Source organism: Saccostrea cucullata, unplaced genomic scaffold (genome assembly GCF_032062105.1).
Source record: "Saccostrea cucullata isolate Sc308-1 unplaced genomic scaffold, CSIRO_AGI_Scuc_v1 ctg12717, whole genome shotgun sequence".
Classification (NCBI taxonomy): Eukaryota; Metazoa; Mollusca; class Bivalvia; order Ostreida; family Ostreidae; genus Saccostrea; species Saccostrea cuccullata.
In genome coordinates, this window is record NW_026921368.1 from 1 (window position 1) to 18,648 (window position 18,648).

An 18,648-nucleotide genomic window follows, 5' to 3' on the forward strand; every position below is an offset into this window, starting at 1 on the left:
TAATGACTTTATTTGTCTGTAAAACAACTTTTATCCTGATCAGTGTTTAAGTCTGTTCTAAGTGCACAATATTGATCAGTCTTGTAACCGCATTTTGATTTTTTCTTCCTATAGAGTTAAGGAGGGCAGATTAGGAGCAATAAATCAGTGGTTACGGTTTGATATTTCTGTCACACTATTGATTGTAGATGACGAGAGAGGAGAAGTCACACCTGAGTGACTCTACACAGTATTCTTACATGCCTAATGCCTCCAACGTAAACACACCAGACGAGAAGGTCTACTTAAGTCCCTTTAACAATATGGAGCCTGGGTCAGGCGAGACGGAGGAGGAAGCCTGTGGGTGGCTGGGGTGCCGCCACGTGGCCCTTAGGAGGTTCCGACACCCCACCTGGGTCCTGGTGTTTCTGTGCTGGGCTGGGGCTATACAGGTGAGTTAATTACAGGTGTGACATTCTGTCTAGGTGTAAGCTGGTAACTTTACAAATAATTAATTGTACCTGTGAATGAGGGTTATATATATTTTTAAATCAGAAAGGAAATAGGAGGGGAGGGTTGTAGTTTGTTATTTTACCATCTGTATTGGACAGGTGTTAGTAAATGGGGAGTACAGACAGTCTGATTATTTTCTTGAGGAGGAAAGAGGAGGGGATACTTAAACACATTACTCACACCATAACATAAGAGATAGGAGTAATTTGTTCAGAAATTGGGTATGGAAGTGGTTTGGGTTGATTAATGAAGTAGAGAAAACTAGAATTAAAAATTTAAGTTTTCATAAAGTACAGGTATAAGATGATTCAACAAGTGTTAATTATCTACTCAAGCACCGAAAAAAGGAATGTTTAGTTGTTGCGATCAGCATAAGAATTAATCACAATGCTTTTTTTTGTAAACATTATATTATAAGGCAAAGTAAATTTTATTACGCCTTATGTAGACCTGTAAAGCTTATCATGTTGAAAACTCAGGTAGTATAAATTGCCCATAAATCATCCACCCCAAAATAACCTTTGTTGAACTGGAGTCCAAATGGTCCCTAATGTTTGCACATTTCTAGTGTGCATTCATAGATTCATTTTATTAGCATATTTTTCTCAGTTTAGAATTTATTTTTCCATTGACTGATAGAAGGTATTAGGGTAATGATCCGCACTGATTGGTCAGTTATCGGTGTACCATACATCATAAGGGGGTGTATTAAATTTACCGTGAAAGATGGCTCTGTATTGATGTTTTCTCAGCCTTTAACCCTGTTCACTGATGCTTTCTGCATTTAATTTTTGTGCTGTTTGCTGAGCAAACATAGTTTCCTTTAAGATAATCTGATCATCCCTTCTTTCACAGCTGAGTTTTTACTTGTCATCATTGTGAAAGTTGTTGTTTTTTTTGTTTTGTTGGGAGTTATTTGCCTGTATGGTTTTCTGACAGGTACTTGTGTATTTTAACGCTGTATTAAACACTTACTACAAAAACACAAAAATAAACTCCTCCAAAGAAGATCACATATGTACGAGTATAGCATGCATGTCTCCTATAGGGGGATCCGTATATACTTAAATGAATTTATTCAGATTTTTAAAAAATTGAAATGATACACATAAAAAAAAGAAACTCAAAAGTTTATTAAAACCCAGAAAGACCGTCAACATTATAAATAAATAAACAGAGAAGTAATTTTCATTTCCTTTAGGTTTCAGACAAATTATTTACATAACTGAGTATAAAGATGTTGCATAAAAATGTTCCTAGCACTTCAGTAAAAACATGTTTTACTGCAGTGATATGCAGCTTAATTTATATCTGTATGGAAATCATGCTTCACATTCAGTTAAGAAAGGAAACTGTCAGGTATAATCAAAAGAAATGCTCTGTCAACCCAAAAATTGTCATTTTTCACAAAGTATTCAACAATAGTCAAGACAATGGAAAAGTTGGCACTGTATTTAAAGAGTGCAGTTTGGCTGTTCTCTAAGTATGGTCTTTATTTTGCTCTGTGCAACTGTTCATATGGTAATTACTCTTCAAACCTTGTTCTATGTACCCTAAATTCTTTAAAATAATTTGATGGAAACGTGGTGCATGCATAAATATATTTCATCTTGTTCCAATGCTGTGAAATCACTAATTTTCGTGGGGATTTAATTTTCGTGGTTTGTGAGGTATGAAGAGATCCACGAATTTATGTCCACAACAAAATGCAATTTTATACATATATTTATACTACTGAACAATTTATCAACCACGAAATCAAATCCTCATGAACCAATATATTTTTCTCAAACCACGAAAATTTTACCCCCTCGAAAATATGTGAATTTTACTGTATTTAGAGTCACCGAGAATTATAAAAAACAGAAAAGTAGGAAATTTTATACAAATGAATTAAGCCATTTGTTAATGAAGATTAATAATGAAATGATGCACTTTAAAGGGCAGTCATTTTACATCCTGCTTTTCAACAGAAGAAAGTTGTAATGAAATTAGTATCCTAATTGTATAGAGTGTAGTAAATAACTTAGTGGGAATAAGATTACACAAATAGTAAGGATTTTAAATAAGTACAATATGTATCTTTAAAGCCACTGAATAAATAGACATTCACTTAATAAGGGTGTTGCATATATCTTTATTGAATCTTAACAAAAGACCTATTTGAGGAGAGAGTAATGTGAAAAGGAAACATTAAGAGAGCAGTGACATTGTAGGGATCTGTAAATATCTAAGGGATTTAGTTTTTGTGTGATATACCAGAGGACTCCGAATATTTCGTTGATTTATTGAAGCTTGATGTAAATCCATCACCATACTAAATCTTTCGGAGGTTTGGCCATCTTGGACTGAAAGCAATTTATTGTAGACTTCATAGTTATGTCTTTTGGGATTCTGAGCGTTTTTGTCATATTACTGGTGCAAAATTGCTAATTTCATGGATAGTGGTCCATTTTTTTGCGGACACAATTGGAAAAGGAAGAAATTCAATATTATAAAGGAAGTGTGTTGTGTGAAGTCGCATTTTACGTCATATGCTATATAACTGCTCTTTTGACAAACAATATTGTGCTGATTTGAACAAATGATATTGGCTGTTTTATAAGTCATCCTTTGGTAAATCGAGTGGATGAAAATATATAACTGTTACGTGCCTGCATATTGTATTACTGACTCAGATGGCTGACGAGGGAATTGGTTTTGTGCATTATTTGTAATTTACTGAATGAGTTTGACGAGTTGGGAAGATTTGTACAGATTATATTGCCATATTGACGAGTTTATTTCATTACATTGAGAGATTCATTTCCATAAGAGATCAGAATAAAAAAAGGTGACCGTTGATGCCAGAACACAGGCGTGGTCAGACAATATAATATATGCTCAGTGGCCGGCGTACATGATAAGCGTATCATTTAGTAGTCACCATTAATGATGACACCCTGGATCAGGATATAGGTACTTTGCACTGCATTCACCGACACGTTATTTTCACCGTTACATGAAAATTTTCCTGGTTACACTCGGCTTAGTCCTACGAAGGATCACCCAACTTCCTGTATCTTTAGGACGTTGCAAAAACCACTTGCCCATCACCATGTGAAGAAAAATATATAGCAGGGAAAAGAGTGAGGTTCATGGAAAGGTTGCACTGTATTAGTGCACAGTATCAATGATTTATATTTTTATGAGTGGTGTTATATTGCTGGGAGAAGATGAGTAAGAATTTAAAACGGTGCCTTTCTGGAGATGTGGACAGCATAGAGATGTACATACTGCCAGAGTCAGGCCCCGGGGAGGGGCTGGAGGGGTCATACCAAGGTAAATCTTACAGCTCTACGTTAGACTCGACTACAGGCGGCAATATCTCAGGTGTGTTTGGTAATACAGAAGATTACAATAAAACTAAAGTGTCTGATATGTACACAGAGGTATCTGACGACATGGAGGGTGGATTTGACTTCTCGAGGAAAAAGTCTTCGCAGGGAAAGGATTACGATCTCGAAGAAGAGCCTGCCTATTGCTCGTACTGTGGCTTTCATTTTCTGAGATTTACCCCCACCAGTTTCCGAGTCCTCATACTGCTAGCTCTTTCTGCGGCGGCCTTTGTACAGGTAATGTGTTCTAACAGGCATTTCAAACTTCTGTTTTTTTTTTTTTGCTTTCATACTTTTGATAAGGCTTGATATTTTTTGTCCAGATTTAAGATATACCTGAAGTCATTGACTGTGTATCAAGTAAGGTCATTACCTGCAGTGTTAGTTTTTACCTCGGACAAATACAAATAAATTTGTTGCTTAATGATTTTTCACTAAATTGATATATTTATTTACTCAGTACACTGTAAACTGTATAACTATATCTGATTCAATACTCTTGACAGAGTGGGATCAGATTGAAGTTAACTAGCTATTTTTCCTCAGATTTTTATTAAGGAGTGAGTCAAATCTCTTTCTGGGGGTGTTGGATGATATTTCCCATTTGGAGCTTGTAGACATTCTGACTGCATATTGATCACTTCTGGGAAGAATTCCCAATACCCCAAAAACTTATTAACCCAAATGTGGTGGTCTTTTATTTGACATTAACGTGGATAACTTTGGCATAGACCTTGAAAGAAATATAATGTAGTAAAATGAATTTTGAAACCTCGAAGTTTTCATTTAGAAAGCATTGCATTGGTGTGCTACTGTATTTTGTGGTAATATCATGGAAGCCTTTGGGGTCCTTATGTGCTGAGGACTGGAGAATTATAGCCTCTTTTATTGCATATACAGAATAAGATCTAAATGTCACAAGGGGTGAGGCCAGTGCAGGGTTAAGAGAGAGCTATAGATTGTGCCGATTAAGTGCACTGTGTATCTCAGAACCACGAAAATTGAAAAACATTGATATATAACACTGAAAACTTTTATCAGGAGTAACTCTGTTTCCGTGTACCCGAGGCTTGCTTTTACCCCTTCAAAGAAAGTTCTCTATTGCATCCCCCTTTTTTTAAAGGTTTAAATTTACAGTACAAAAAATAAAGAAAGAAAAGAAAAGAAGAAAAGAGTATGGGGAAATAATATATCTGTACATCTGACCCAGTTTGACCTCATACTTTTTTACTGTCTGTCTGTAAGCACTGTTTATTTAACTCAGTGAAGATGTTCAGTTGATTACTTTGGATGCATTCTTGAAATTCATCATTATTACGAGAATTTTTTAAAAGGTCATTACACTTACAGAATATATAGGTATTTAAATATTTAGATCGCATATATTCTATTGTAGAGTTTGTATTTTTGTGTTATAGATAGGTGTAAAATGCTTTCAATGTTCCCAGCATGTTAATCTTTAAACGTGTTTAGCTTTAAAATCCTTCCAGGTGGTATAAATATTCCCCTAAAGCAATTTCACTGTCTGTTTGTAAGTACTTGAGGGATTTTTAATAGCGGCACATAAAATGGCTCTTATAATTACTGCTCCAAAGCTTGGAAGAACTAATGCATTAAAAAAATGTGCTTTGTAATGAAAAAATAAATAAATGGCACTAATATTATTATACTAAAAAATCTGCTATAAAATCATCTGAATGAATTATTGGAGCTGAATTAAGAGGACAAAAATTATATCCATTATAGAAATATTACATATTCTGAAAATCATAAAAATATGTATATAAAGATTTTTATAAGTGTGCTTTGTAGAATAAAAAGTCTTTTAAAAATTCATCTACACAGTAAAATCTATTTTCCCCCCAATCTGTATCATTGTAAGGTATCTAGAGAGAACAAAAATATCCTAAATCTGTCATAGTTTCGATGCTATCTAGCAAAAGATGAGAGACATAATGAACATATTTCTGTGAAGGCATATATTCTCTGATCTATCTGGGAGATCTAGGGGATTTGAACACTGATGGGGATATATTTCAAAGATGTTTTGTCTGATGTTTTGCAGTGATGACATTCAATCTTTTTTTTTTTTTTTTGGTCTGATAGCAGATAAGTTTTTGTTAGTGGAAAATGAAGTGTTCAGTTTTTCAGAGAAAATGGAATAGGTTATTTAGCAAAAGAAAAATTTTAAATAATCAAATATTGTCTTAATTATCAAGAAATTTACATCCCTGAGCATTGAATCCTGTTTGATATAAAGGGCAATAACTCTCTTTGCTGAATAGTTTGTTTTTTTTGTAATTTCAAGAAGCACATTCTTCAAATTTAAATTTTAACACAGGTCACCATAGAAATGTATTTTTTTCAAGGGGGATTACTCTGTCTGAATCTCGGTTTGATCTCAATCCTTTAACGGAAATTAGTCCCTTTTTGTATATTTGCAATATCCTTTCAAGAATATTTCAACTGAACCAGGTAATAATTGATGAATAAAGCCATTAGCGAACTTTTTTTTTTTAATAATAAAAGGCATAATTTATTGCTAAATCAAGTATTGAGAAAATTTTAAATACTGCACAAGTTATTTAAAAAAAAAATTGAAAGAAATCTACAGTAAGAACAGTAAGAAGAAAATGGTGTTAACACAATGATGCAAGCATACAATATTATAATTCAGTTTCAGTCAATTTACTGAATTTTAAGAAGCCGAGCAATTTAAGGACATTTTGACATTGTTTGAGAGTCTCTTAGGTATCTCAAGTGTTCAAATGATTGTGAACTTAAATATGGTATGTTGAGATTATATGCAGCTTAAGTGAAATGGTTTTTAGAAAAAATCTAATTTCACTAAGTGCTGATTTAAAATTATACTAAAAACCTACCATTTAAATGTATTTTTAAAGCATTTAAATAGGAGTTGTGATGAAGCATCAATGTGAATTTTCTCTAATCAAGATTTATATGCTGTAAAATGTCTTTATCACTGCAAAATTTCTAAAACAGAATCATTGAATTAGCATTTGCACATTACCAATGCACTAAAATGTTTCTGCAATTCAGAAAATTTTAATGCACTCAAAATTGTGGAAAGTATCAGATTTTAAATTCCCGCATCATTTTAACTTGAGCATTATAGCAAGTGTTAAATTACCAGGGGATTAATTTCCTCTTGATTTGTAATATCCTGCATGATCAAGCATTAAATTTCCAGCTGCTCTGGAAAAGATGAAGTCAACAAGAAATACCTATAAACAGTCCACTCAAAGACATTATTATAAAATTTTGGGGGCATTTATCTAAATTTGCAAGTTCTTTGAAGTTTTGTTTAATTGATTTCTTGACGTTGTAGTCCTGTTCAAGGTCCTGAAGATTACAAGTTTTATAATTAGCCTTTAAAGTTAAAGGTCAGATAAACAAGAGCAGAGAACATGAAAACTTCACTTAAATGAAATTAGCATGCAGTTGTGTTTAAAAGACGTACATTATCTGATGGGCTTTTTTAGATTCTAATGTGTATTTTCTTTTCATACTTTTCAAGAAATAGTTGAACTGGAATTAGATTCTGAAATCCTTTTAACCTAATTGCACTTCATTTAATGGCATTAAGAAAAAAAACATTATCTTTGTAGTGTGTTTGTACTTCATTTAATAGTAAAGTGGAAATGTTGTGCAGGGTTAATGAAGATGTGTCCTGATTCACGTCGGAGGCAGCATGTGCCGGGACATGAGAGAGATGTTATCACAAAGTGACGACCCCTGTAGTAAACACCGTAGTATTTTATCAAATGTCAAATTTCATGCTTCGCGGTAGGAAGCTTTAAGGTTAAGGGGCTAGCAAGCTAGTCAGAAGTGTGCAGCATAGGGCAGTATATAAAACATGGCGGGACGTACGGGTCCTTTTTGTCATTTTGCTGAGATTTGAAAATGTTGGCTGCACTGCATTCATGTACACAATTGAAATTCTCCAGAAGTGTGTAATCTTTTGACTCCTACAGATTTACACTTGATTTATCAGCCATGTGCACTATATGCTTTATATGCTTTTTTGATACATTGCATTTATCTTGATGTCATTCGGGTCAGACAAATCTATAAATAAATGTTTTACATATAAAAAATGAAAAGCAAACAGTCTGTGTAAGTTCTTATTTTCAATTAACCTGTATATGTTTGCTTTATCAGTGTTTTAGATAAGAAGGTATCACATTAGAAACTCTGTAATTTCACATCTGTAATTTTTACTGAGGCATCTTCATTATCTCATAGTTTTATCCTCTTGTTTTTTAATGGCCCAATTCAGCAGAATCAGATTGTTAATGTTTTCGTTTAGATTTCTAGACAAAGATTACAAATATCTTCTAAGGGCAGTTAAGTCATTTCTGCTATTCAAACGATCTCTTAAAATTATTATTGGATGTACTATGTGGCAAATAAGTTTTTCATACATTTAAGCTTCTCCTGAAATTATGTTTCATACACAAATCTTTTTTGTAATGACTCAAATTATTAGACTAAGTTTCATTTTCACAAAAGACTTAGATAATTACAGCTCTTGACAGCTAACTAAGTGTAAATTCTCTGGATTCAGCAGGAAGCAGATCATTTTACAACTGTCTTGTTTCGCCTATTAGGGATTTCTGATGTAACTTGGTATTAAATCAATATTTCATTTTCTGCATGTTGCATTCTGCTTATGGTGTTCTGTTCTACTGATGAAATTAACTATCCATTTTACCAAATATCAGTGATTTTATTTTAGGTCAGATTGCAAAGCAATTTTTCCATCTTTACAACTATTTACACCAAGAATTGTATTTGGTTTTTCTGTTTTTGTTGAAATATACTTTAAAAATTACATATCGGATGAAATGTTTATTATATATCATCATTAATCTTTTGTTAGTTGCTACTATCAGTTTTGAATTTCTTCTTGTATGTTTTTCTCTTTACTTGTAAGCCCTGATGGGCCCCAAATTGGTATTAATAAATCTTATCTTATCTTATAACTGTAAATTGTGGTCTTATCTTTGGTATTGATGAATTCAATAGTTTTAAATCTGATGAAAGTGAAGTCTTCCTTATTGAGTGCATGCAGACTCAATTTGTTCAAATCATGAAACCCCCTGAGCTAGGGTGTTACTACAAAAGTTTAAAAAGGGATGTGAATAGGATTTCATTTGAAATTTTAAATTCTTCCTTTCATGAGCAGACTGTTGAATCATAATTTTTGAAGTCAAATCAATAAGAGAATTTAGCATCCCTATATAGAGAAGATACGGGTTTCTTCACTTCATATTTTTTTAAATTATCAAATCTTTGAATTTCAAGAACAACAAGGCAACTAGTGCATTTTCAGGTACTCATATTATAAAATCAGATTTGCTTGTCTTGACACCTGTGATGTAGATTTCATGTGATTTATAAAGAAAGGTATATGGGGTATGTATATTTAAGTTATCTAATTTTAGACATATATACTTGCAATGTATAGATGTTAATGATTGAATTTTTTCTCTCCAGGGAATGGTGGTGAATGGTTTTGTGAATGTGGTGATTTCTAACATTGAGCGGCGGTACGACCTGACCAGTACGGAGACGGGAACCATCGCCAGCTGCTACGACATCGCCTCAGTCCTGTGTCTCATCCCCGTCAGCTACTTTGGAGGCCTGGGATGTAAACCTCGATATCTAGGTAGTCTATTACAAATGAATGTTCTCACTTCTATTTGAAGCAAATCGCAAGGATTCACACCTTATTGAAATCACTTTGTCTATCTTTCTGTCTCTCTTTGGACTCTATTGAACCCTTAGCTCAGGTGAGCTAAAACAAATTAAATTATTGTATATATTGCAGTATGAAATTTACACTGGAAATACGCACACATATCCCACAATGCACCTCTTGAAAAAATGACCAGGGTTTGACACTTAAGTCCATCCAACTGACCCAGTCTGAGTGAATAATCATGTACATGTTAAATGTATGCTAATTAACAAGATTGATCCTGATAAAATGAGCAGCAAAATGAACCTTATATATTCTTGACTGAACTATTCCAAACTACTTTATGTACATTTTTAATTACACAAAGAAAATAATACTGCAAAAATTATCCTTTTCAGGACATATAAGATAAGAGCTATAGATTGTATATGATATATGTGCTAAAAAAAATTTAAGAACAACCAGACAATAAACACAAATCTAATGTTGTTATATCTATAATACAGGACAATACATGTAATACAAACACAACAGTATTAAGTACACATTCAAGTTAGAAAACATGTCATCAAATAAAGCATTAACTTTTAAATCACAATTGTGCATGAACATAACATTGAAGTAACAGTCATAAGTATTTGATGACCATGATGACATTGATAACTTTATTTAACAACTTATGAATTGTAAAATGATAAACTATTTATTCACATAGCTATATCCTTTATACGATTAATTGTAGATGCCTAATATATGATATTTGTCATAAAACCAAAAACAAGCCAGAAAATTTCAGACGTAATTTGGTAGCTTAGATAAAAATGAAAAATGAATATAAAACTTCTTCAGAATCACCATCCCTCACTGCCTGTTCATAGGTATCCTACAAGTTCATGTAGATAAGTAATAAAGTGACACCATTTGTTTGCATGGCAATAAAATACAGTGTATAGTGCATCAATAATATAAGTAAACAAGAAATACTGAATGATTATATATAACAAAGTTACAACTAGAAGCTCCTTTAAATACCCTTAACATCAATGTAATAAAATCCACAAGTCTCTGGATGATAGGTATTATTCTGAAGTCTATCTCCCATCTATAATGCCTAATATTTACATTTGCAAATATCTTTCTTAGATAAACCTATTGAAGAGAAAATATGTTCAATTCTGTGTGAATGTTATTTGGGGGTCAGAGGTCATAGCGCGACCGAATCACAGAGCGAGGTGATATTTTGTTCGTGTAATAAATGCAATTTAACTCAAAATGCATGTATTTGTCTCAAATGTAAATATAAGTAATAAACAACAATGTTAAAAAGTTCACTGGGAAATGAACTTAGTTGGTACGTGATCAAATCTACTGAGAAGCCCTTCGGTCTCCGGGCTTCACAGGATTTGATCATGTGACTAACTTAGTTCATTTCCCAGGGAACTTTTTAACATTGTTGTTTATTTCTTAATTAAACCACTATGATATAATAAGTGGTCGAAGTACACCCCAAACACTTCTGATCTGGATAAGCAGGAACACTAGTTTGTACTTAGTTCAGTTTGATTCCAAAGGAATAATTCAGTTGAGCAACATGATATTAAGCTTACAAAATCACAATACTCCCATTGCACTGATCAGTACCTAATTTTTTCAGATCTCTCTGAGGTCAATCGACAATTGTACTTCAGCATCAATTAATGTTAACATATTGTATACTTCAGTATCACTTATAAAGTAACTGTCACATTCTTTCTCCACCTGTGGTCCACTGAATTCCTTGATTAGTTTGACACAGTCTTTGCGATTAATCATTCCCAAGATTTCTGATAGGTAATGAAGGTGCCTCTTCTGAATTATTTTTCTTGAGTGCAGCAACCTAAGAATGTCTGCTGAGGTTTGACATCTGGCTGTTTCTCTTTGAGTTAAGATTTTGTCCACCTCCAGCAGAAGTTTGATGTTGGACAAGTCTTCCAGTGTCAGCTTCAGTGAAATATTTAGCAGGAGTTGAGCAAACTTTGATATTTTACGTTCATCTCCCATGATGACTGTGTCTCTGAGGGAATTTTGGAAATGAATTTCCCTGTAGTCTATATTTAAATCATGCAATGAATAGAAACAGGTACTTTAAATACCTGTAATTTTGTCAAATGATAATGATAGGGTCATGGTGCATGATTCACATGTTCTTGTATAAAGCACTATTTAATGCATGAACAATTTTGGAAGTCACTCAAATGAAAGACGATTTTCTTCTTATTTTGTCTTCATCACTATGGTTACTTTGGGTGTCCACCTCATCAAAATATCCAGTTAAAGTTATACAATTGCTTGAGGAGGGCCTCCAGGATACATCTGAGCTAAAATCCCTCCTCAGAATCGCCCCATCTTTAGATTTCCGCAATCTAACTTCAGAATCATCATTGAAATCCTCTATTTTGTAGAGGTCCCGTATCTCCAATTTCATCTTGAGGTTTTCTTGCTCCTCTTGGTATTTATGAATTCTTTTGATACAGTCCTGGCGATGAATGCGCCCCAGTATTTCTATCAACAGGGTTAGGTCATCTTCACGTATTAACTCCTTGTGAAACATCAATTTCAGCAGGTCGGCCATGTTCTTTAGAGCTTGTCCCTCCCTTTGCCTTATGTGGCCGCTGACTTCTAGCAGTAACTTGACTTTGGACAGTTCAGACTCTGTAAGATGATCATCTATGTCCAGCAGGAGCAGGGCCAGAGGTGTGATAATTAGGGTCCTCCCAGATTGAGCAGCCATCCTTGTCATGTAGAATCACATAGAATGAAGGCACAGAAAGTAGGGTACCTGATTCAGGTTGAGGATAAACCTCAGGTGTATTGAATCGATTTCAGTTATGCAGCATGCAAGTCACTTTTCTGCTCCGCTGATGTGTATTATGATGATAAACTTAGGGTTGAATCCTATAAGGATCCTCTTGGAATGAGCAGCCTACCTTTACCTTATAACATAGAGAATGAAAGCAAAGATTGCAGGGTAGTCCTGATTCTGATTACTCATAAACCTCAGGTGTATTGCATTGCATTTCAATTGCACAAGTCACTTTTCTCATTATACCCTGTATAATATGATAATAAACTTAGGGTGAACTCTTATAAGGTGCATGTCTAAAGTCCATATACAAGTTTTCACCTGTGTATAATTAGATTACTAAGAATTGCTGTTATCTTTAGGAACGTGAATCAGATGTGGTCATCTTTTATCTAGATCTTTTTGAAAGTCTTGTGTGAGAGAATGTTTAAATGCTGTAGCGTTCCATTTAGGGAGATGGCCTAGATGACTGTTCATTTTCCTTGATTGATTTATGTAATAAAAAAAACAAGTTGCTGTCCTTTAAAAAAGGACTGCAATACGTGGACCATATGCATGTTTTTTCAAACTGATATTCAATTAAGAAAATTTCTAGGTGTAGGGAATATTCATGTAGGTTTTTTCACTTTTACTACAAAGATCTGCCTACTTAAAACAGATTGTAGTCTCAAAGCAAAATTGTGAAATTTTATCTGCGATTAGCGACCTTTATATAGTTTTTGTCAGATTAAAAAATCGGGTTATTTTGATACGTGTAATTCATACTGTTCTGGATTAATACGGAGGAAATTCATCATGGGAAAAATGGAGATCTGATGGTTCACGAGTAGCACAGCTGTAGTACGCAGAATTTTTTTGGTCAACCCCCTCCCCCCAAAACACACATTAAAAGCTGTTGCTACAGACCTTTACCAAACGATATTTAGATTGCTGAAATATTAAATTATTTTGCGAGCCTTGATGCACAAAACTAATTGCCGGTGAAAACTTGCTCTATATTTTAAAAGCTATCTCTATTCGTTGAGTGATGTTTTTCATTCAAGTTGTTAAGTTACATTTATCTATATACCGTAACTTCTTAAAGTGCTTGTACCATAGAATCAATGTTTAGTTTGTATATAAAAGTTTATGTAAAAGAGAGAAAAACGGATCTGGCAATGAATATGTAAATGCGATATGCAGATTTAAAAGCGCGATTTGCCAATGAATGGCAAAATTTTCATGCAAATGGGGCGAATTATTCTACGGGCAAGTTACCTAAAGTGCGAACTCTCTAGCATTCTCGTGCATGTGTAGCCTGTCGTTTGCCCAGGGCATCCAGTTTAACTTCGCTTATATATTTACTGCGTGGACCGCAGGGTCCACGCAATTAGGGGAGGGGGGATTATAAAGGAATTAAGAGCCATTCTCTGTAATGATTTGAAATTTTATATAGGAGCTGTGGCACGCATAGTTTCAGAATTTCTCCAAACTCTCTATGATAAAAGTCATTGATACTATGATAAAAGTCATTGATACCCTGAACTGAAATCAGGCAAAAATTGGTTGCTATGTTTTATAGTTACCATGGCAACATGTCTTAAAGTTCGAAAAATAGCATTTTTTAACATGATTAGAGCCCCATAGTTAACATTTGCGGCAAAGCAAACAATTGGCAATGACTGTTTCCAAAAGTTGAAGGTCAGATGTCTCAAATGCATGATAAACATGTTTGGTAAATCAACTATTACATACGTTACTATGGTAACAAAGTATTCAAAAGTAAAAAAAAATATTCATTAAATTTCATAAAGACATAAACGTAAAAATAAAAAGCAATTATAGGATGAAATGTGACCAGATAATAGAAAAAAGAGCCTTGAAACATATACCAAGAACAAAATATGATATTTCATTTTGGTTGGCAATGGTTGCCAAGGTTTTTACACCACAGAGAGCCTTCAAAGTAACACTCTGTTTGTTTAAATCTGAACCTATCTTTTAAAAAAGCACATTTCCTCATAACTAATGATCAATTTTCAAAGATGTTGGTGTGCTCCTATTTTTCCCATTTGAAAAAATTCAGATTAGATTCTTTAAATAGAGCGTTGCTATGGAGATAAGCAGAAAATATATGCTTAAAAACCTGAAAAATATTTTCTTTCCTTGGATACATACCCTTAAGTGTAGATTCCCAAAACTTTTATGATTGATATTTATTAACAGCTAACCTGACTTTTAATTTTGACTATCATCCAATCTCTAAGTGGATGCAAGAAGTTGGCACACAGGGTTTAATATTGATATAAAGTTCACAAAATTGAACATTTTCCCTTCTTGGTTACCATAGCAACAGTGTTGTTTTCTTCATCAACTTTTATCAATATATGATATTCAACTTCAGTTCTAACAGATAAGTACTATTCAAGCTGAATCCTTTAATTTGTTTCTTGATTATATGGCAATTTAATTCTTAATGCAGTGAAAAATAATTTACTTTTAAGCACTGGTACTTTGTTTCCATGGTAACACTGCAAAGTAGCAATTTTACCCAATTTTTCTTATGGTTTTGGTGTTGCAAGGTCCTAAGGATGCATATTTGCCAGTCTTGAATTTTCATGTTTTTCCTCAAGACAGTAGCATTAGACCAATCTTAGTTACTGGTTTTGCACAGTTACACTGTGTTACCATGGCAACCATAAAATTTATTTATAGAATAATATTGCTTATACTTATATACTTAAAATCAAACATTTTCATTGTTTTTCTTAAGTCGATGATTGAGTTTTAGCATGTAACACCTACCATTAGTGAATATGGAGTGTTTTTCAGCATATTTCAGCATTTTAAATGTATTCCAAATGTACCCTTGGTTACCACTTACTTAGAGATATATTCTAAACAGTTTCTTTACAGTATAAGTGGCATCAAGGTGTCATGTTTTTGTTAGAATGGTTTGTTTGCTTTTTCTAGTTTTTATTAAGCCACAGTCAGGATTTAAAGTGGCTGAAAATCTCAATTTTTCAAACTTTTCCGGCTGTTGCCATAGCAACCGAGACACTTAGCAACGAAATTTTGTTTGATATTTGTTTCTGGTGTCAAGTACTAAGCATGGGTGAAGTTTCATCAAAATCGGTGACCATGCGTGGCAACGAAGTTTAAGTGGTTACAGAGAATGGCAATTAACATCCTTACCATTATAGATTAACTTTCAGGAATCATCACTGGTGTGTGTAGCATATTTGTTCAAGAATTTTATGCAGCACCAATAAGCCATAATTATACATCCCTGTGAACGAAAACTCATTTTTACCTATAGTTTATGGAACCTTTTAGAGTAAAACTCAATTATAGTGAAGTTCTGGGGACCTGTGAATAACCTTATCAATGTTACATCTGTTATTTTGTAGGTATAGGTATCCTGGTTATGGGCCTAGGATCTATCGTCTTTGCACTACCTCAGTTTACTACGGGGCTGTACTCGTTTACGGGAGATGATGTGACGTACTGTGATATCGGGGCCAATGTCACGGCATGTACCAGCAAGGATAGCCTCTCTAACTACAAATATGTCTTCTTCCTCGGGCAGCTACTACATGGTGCAGGGGCATCGCCCCTCTACACCCTGGGAGTCACATATCTGGACGAGAATCTGCCTGTCAGATCGTCCTCCATGTATATAGGTAATTGTCTGTGAAAATTAAAGTGTGAAATCAGGTATCAAGGGTACAGATATTGAATATGTCTTAAATATGAATCTTGCTAACTAAATTCTGCTAAAATTGATTATTTGTGTTCAAGATTTCATTACTGTCTGATTCCTTGTCCATTTATTTGATAGAGGGTCAGTGATGTAAAGTTAAATGTAATTTACATGTAATTAACATAACGTAATTAGCATTCTATACATTCCTTATAACTCTTCATTAAGGTCTTCCGTTTCAGACGGAAGACCTTATAGTGATTCTACTGTTTTTTCTTATTCTTATTATTATTTTTTTCCCCAAATCTTGTCGGCAGGATTTCTCAGAGATGGCTGGACGGATTTTCCTGAAATTTTCAGGGATGATAGAAAATGAAAATACCCCGAGACGTTTTTTTCATTTTTTGAAAATTCACTTCCGGTCGTCAGATATGTCCGATTTCCGCTTTTTTCAAAAATATTTAATCCGAGTGAGATCTCAGAAACGGTAAGGGATTAAGGCACCAAACTTACAGGGATGATAGATCTTGATAAGTAGGCAAATCCATTTGGGTTAAGATTGTCCACCGTCACTTCCGGTCGTCACAGGAAGTGTTCGTAAATATCGAAAATTTCAACTTTTCTTTTTTGAAATTTTTTTTGCATCACATTATAGCATCTTACTCGTACTGTTGAAATATGTCAGTTCTACCGGAAACAAAAACGGCAACTTCCGGTTATAAGAGAGAAACTACATAATTTGAGTATTTTTCTTTCCCATAAATATTTTTTATAGATAAAGTATTTGAAATGATTTTTTGATATGTTATTCAGACTGCCAATGTCTACAGTAACGTCAAATATCTTTTTAAAATTCACTTCCGGTCAAGTGATTTCCTGTCCTCAAAATGAGAACTTATCATAGAGAGATCTCGTAAATGGTAAGAGATGAAGACACCAAACTTATAGAAATGGTAGATCTTGATGAGTAGGCAAAACTGTGTGGGTTAAGATTGTCCGCCGTCACTTCCGGTCGTCACAGGAAGTAGTCAAAGAAATCGAAAATTTCAACTTTTCTTTTATGGAAAGTTTATTGCATCACCTGATAACATCTTATTTCTAGTTTCAAAATATATCAGACCCACCGGAAACAAAAACGACAACTTCCGGTTATAAGAGAAAAACTACATAATTTGAGTATTTTTCTTTCAAATATATATTATTTATATATAAAGTGTGTAACGGTTTTTGGGTATGTTATTCAGATTCAATATATCTACAGTTACCTCAAATATCTCTATAAAATTCACTTCCAGTCGCGTGATTTTCTGTCCTAAAACTAAGAAGTTATCATGGCTAGATTTCGTAAACGGTAAGAGATTAAGACACCAAAGGAATAGGAATGGTAGATTATGCTGAGTAGAGAAATCGATTTGAGTTAACATCGTCCGCAGTCACTTCCGGTTGTCACATGAAGTGATCAAATATATCAAAAAATTCAACTTTTCTTTGTGGAATCTTTCTTAATATTTTATTACAGCATCTTATTTGTTATTTCGAAATATGTCAGTCCCAGTAGAAACAAAAACGACAACTTCCAGTTATGAGAGAAAAAAATGCATAAATTGAGTATCATACTATTCCAGAAATATTTTTTATAAAAGGAGTATTTGAAATGATTTTAGGACATGTTATTCAGACTGCAAAAGTCTAAAGTAACGTAAAATATCTTTTTTAAAATTTACTCGCGGTCACGTGATTTCTTGTCCTCAAAAGGAGAAGTTAACATTACGAGATTTCTTAAAATGTAACAGACCAAGGCACTAAACTTGTGAAGATTGGGTAACAGATATAGGGTAAAATGCGTCCTCTGTCACTTCCAGTCATCACAGGAAGTGCTAAAAAATTGAAAATGATTTTTTATAAATGTTATTAAGACTAAAACTGTCTAAAGTAACGTCAAGAATTTTAGTGAGTTATACCTCCGGCCGTTTGTTTTCCTGTAATCATTGTAAATATTATCTGCCTTTTTAACATAGATAAAAGCTCATTCATACAGATAAATAGAGGAGAACGGAAGACCTTTTTTGTTGCTATAGCAACAAGAGTTTCTAGTTTAAATACCTTTTCCAGGTATATATTATGCGTTTGCTATCGTGGGACCAGCTATAGGATACCTTGCAGGGGGAGCATTCCTTAACATCTATGTAGATGTTGACACAGTGGACCAAGCAAGGTAATGCTGACTATTTAAAAAAAAAACAACTTTTCACTGTGATGAAAATAAGTTTCTTTTTACTACAAGTGGACTACATTAATTTACATTAATGGGGCCAAAATGAAATTATTCTTTTGAATATTCTTTTAATGTAGATTGATTAGAATTGCTGAGATTAAGAAGAATCAATATTTTGAGATGTGTTGAGATATATAAGATATTCTTTGTTTTCTGCAGTATAAATCTGACCCCCAACAGTCCACGGTGGGTGGGGGCGTGGTGGATTGGATTCCTACTTAGTGGGGTCTTGGCTTTCCTGGTGGCCTTCCCCAT

General features: G+C 33.8%; 1 protein-coding gene across 1 annotated transcript; it reads left to right on the top strand.

The window, feature by feature from the left end:
- Nucleotides 1–2,843: 2,843 nt before the first annotated feature.
- LOC134259833 (solute carrier organic anion transporter family member 4A1-like) lies at nt 2,844–18,643 on the top strand (the record flags this gene model as incomplete). The annotated part of the gene is made up of 6 exons (XM_062742432.1): nt 2,844–3,813; nt 3,922–4,106; nt 9,390–9,561; nt 15,826–16,098; nt 18,231–18,333; nt 18,553–18,643. Coding segments are annotated over exons 1-6 (930 nt in total), but the record flags the coding sequence as incomplete, so codon positions are not given.
- Between the last annotated feature and the right edge of the window lie 5 nt (nt 18,644–18,648).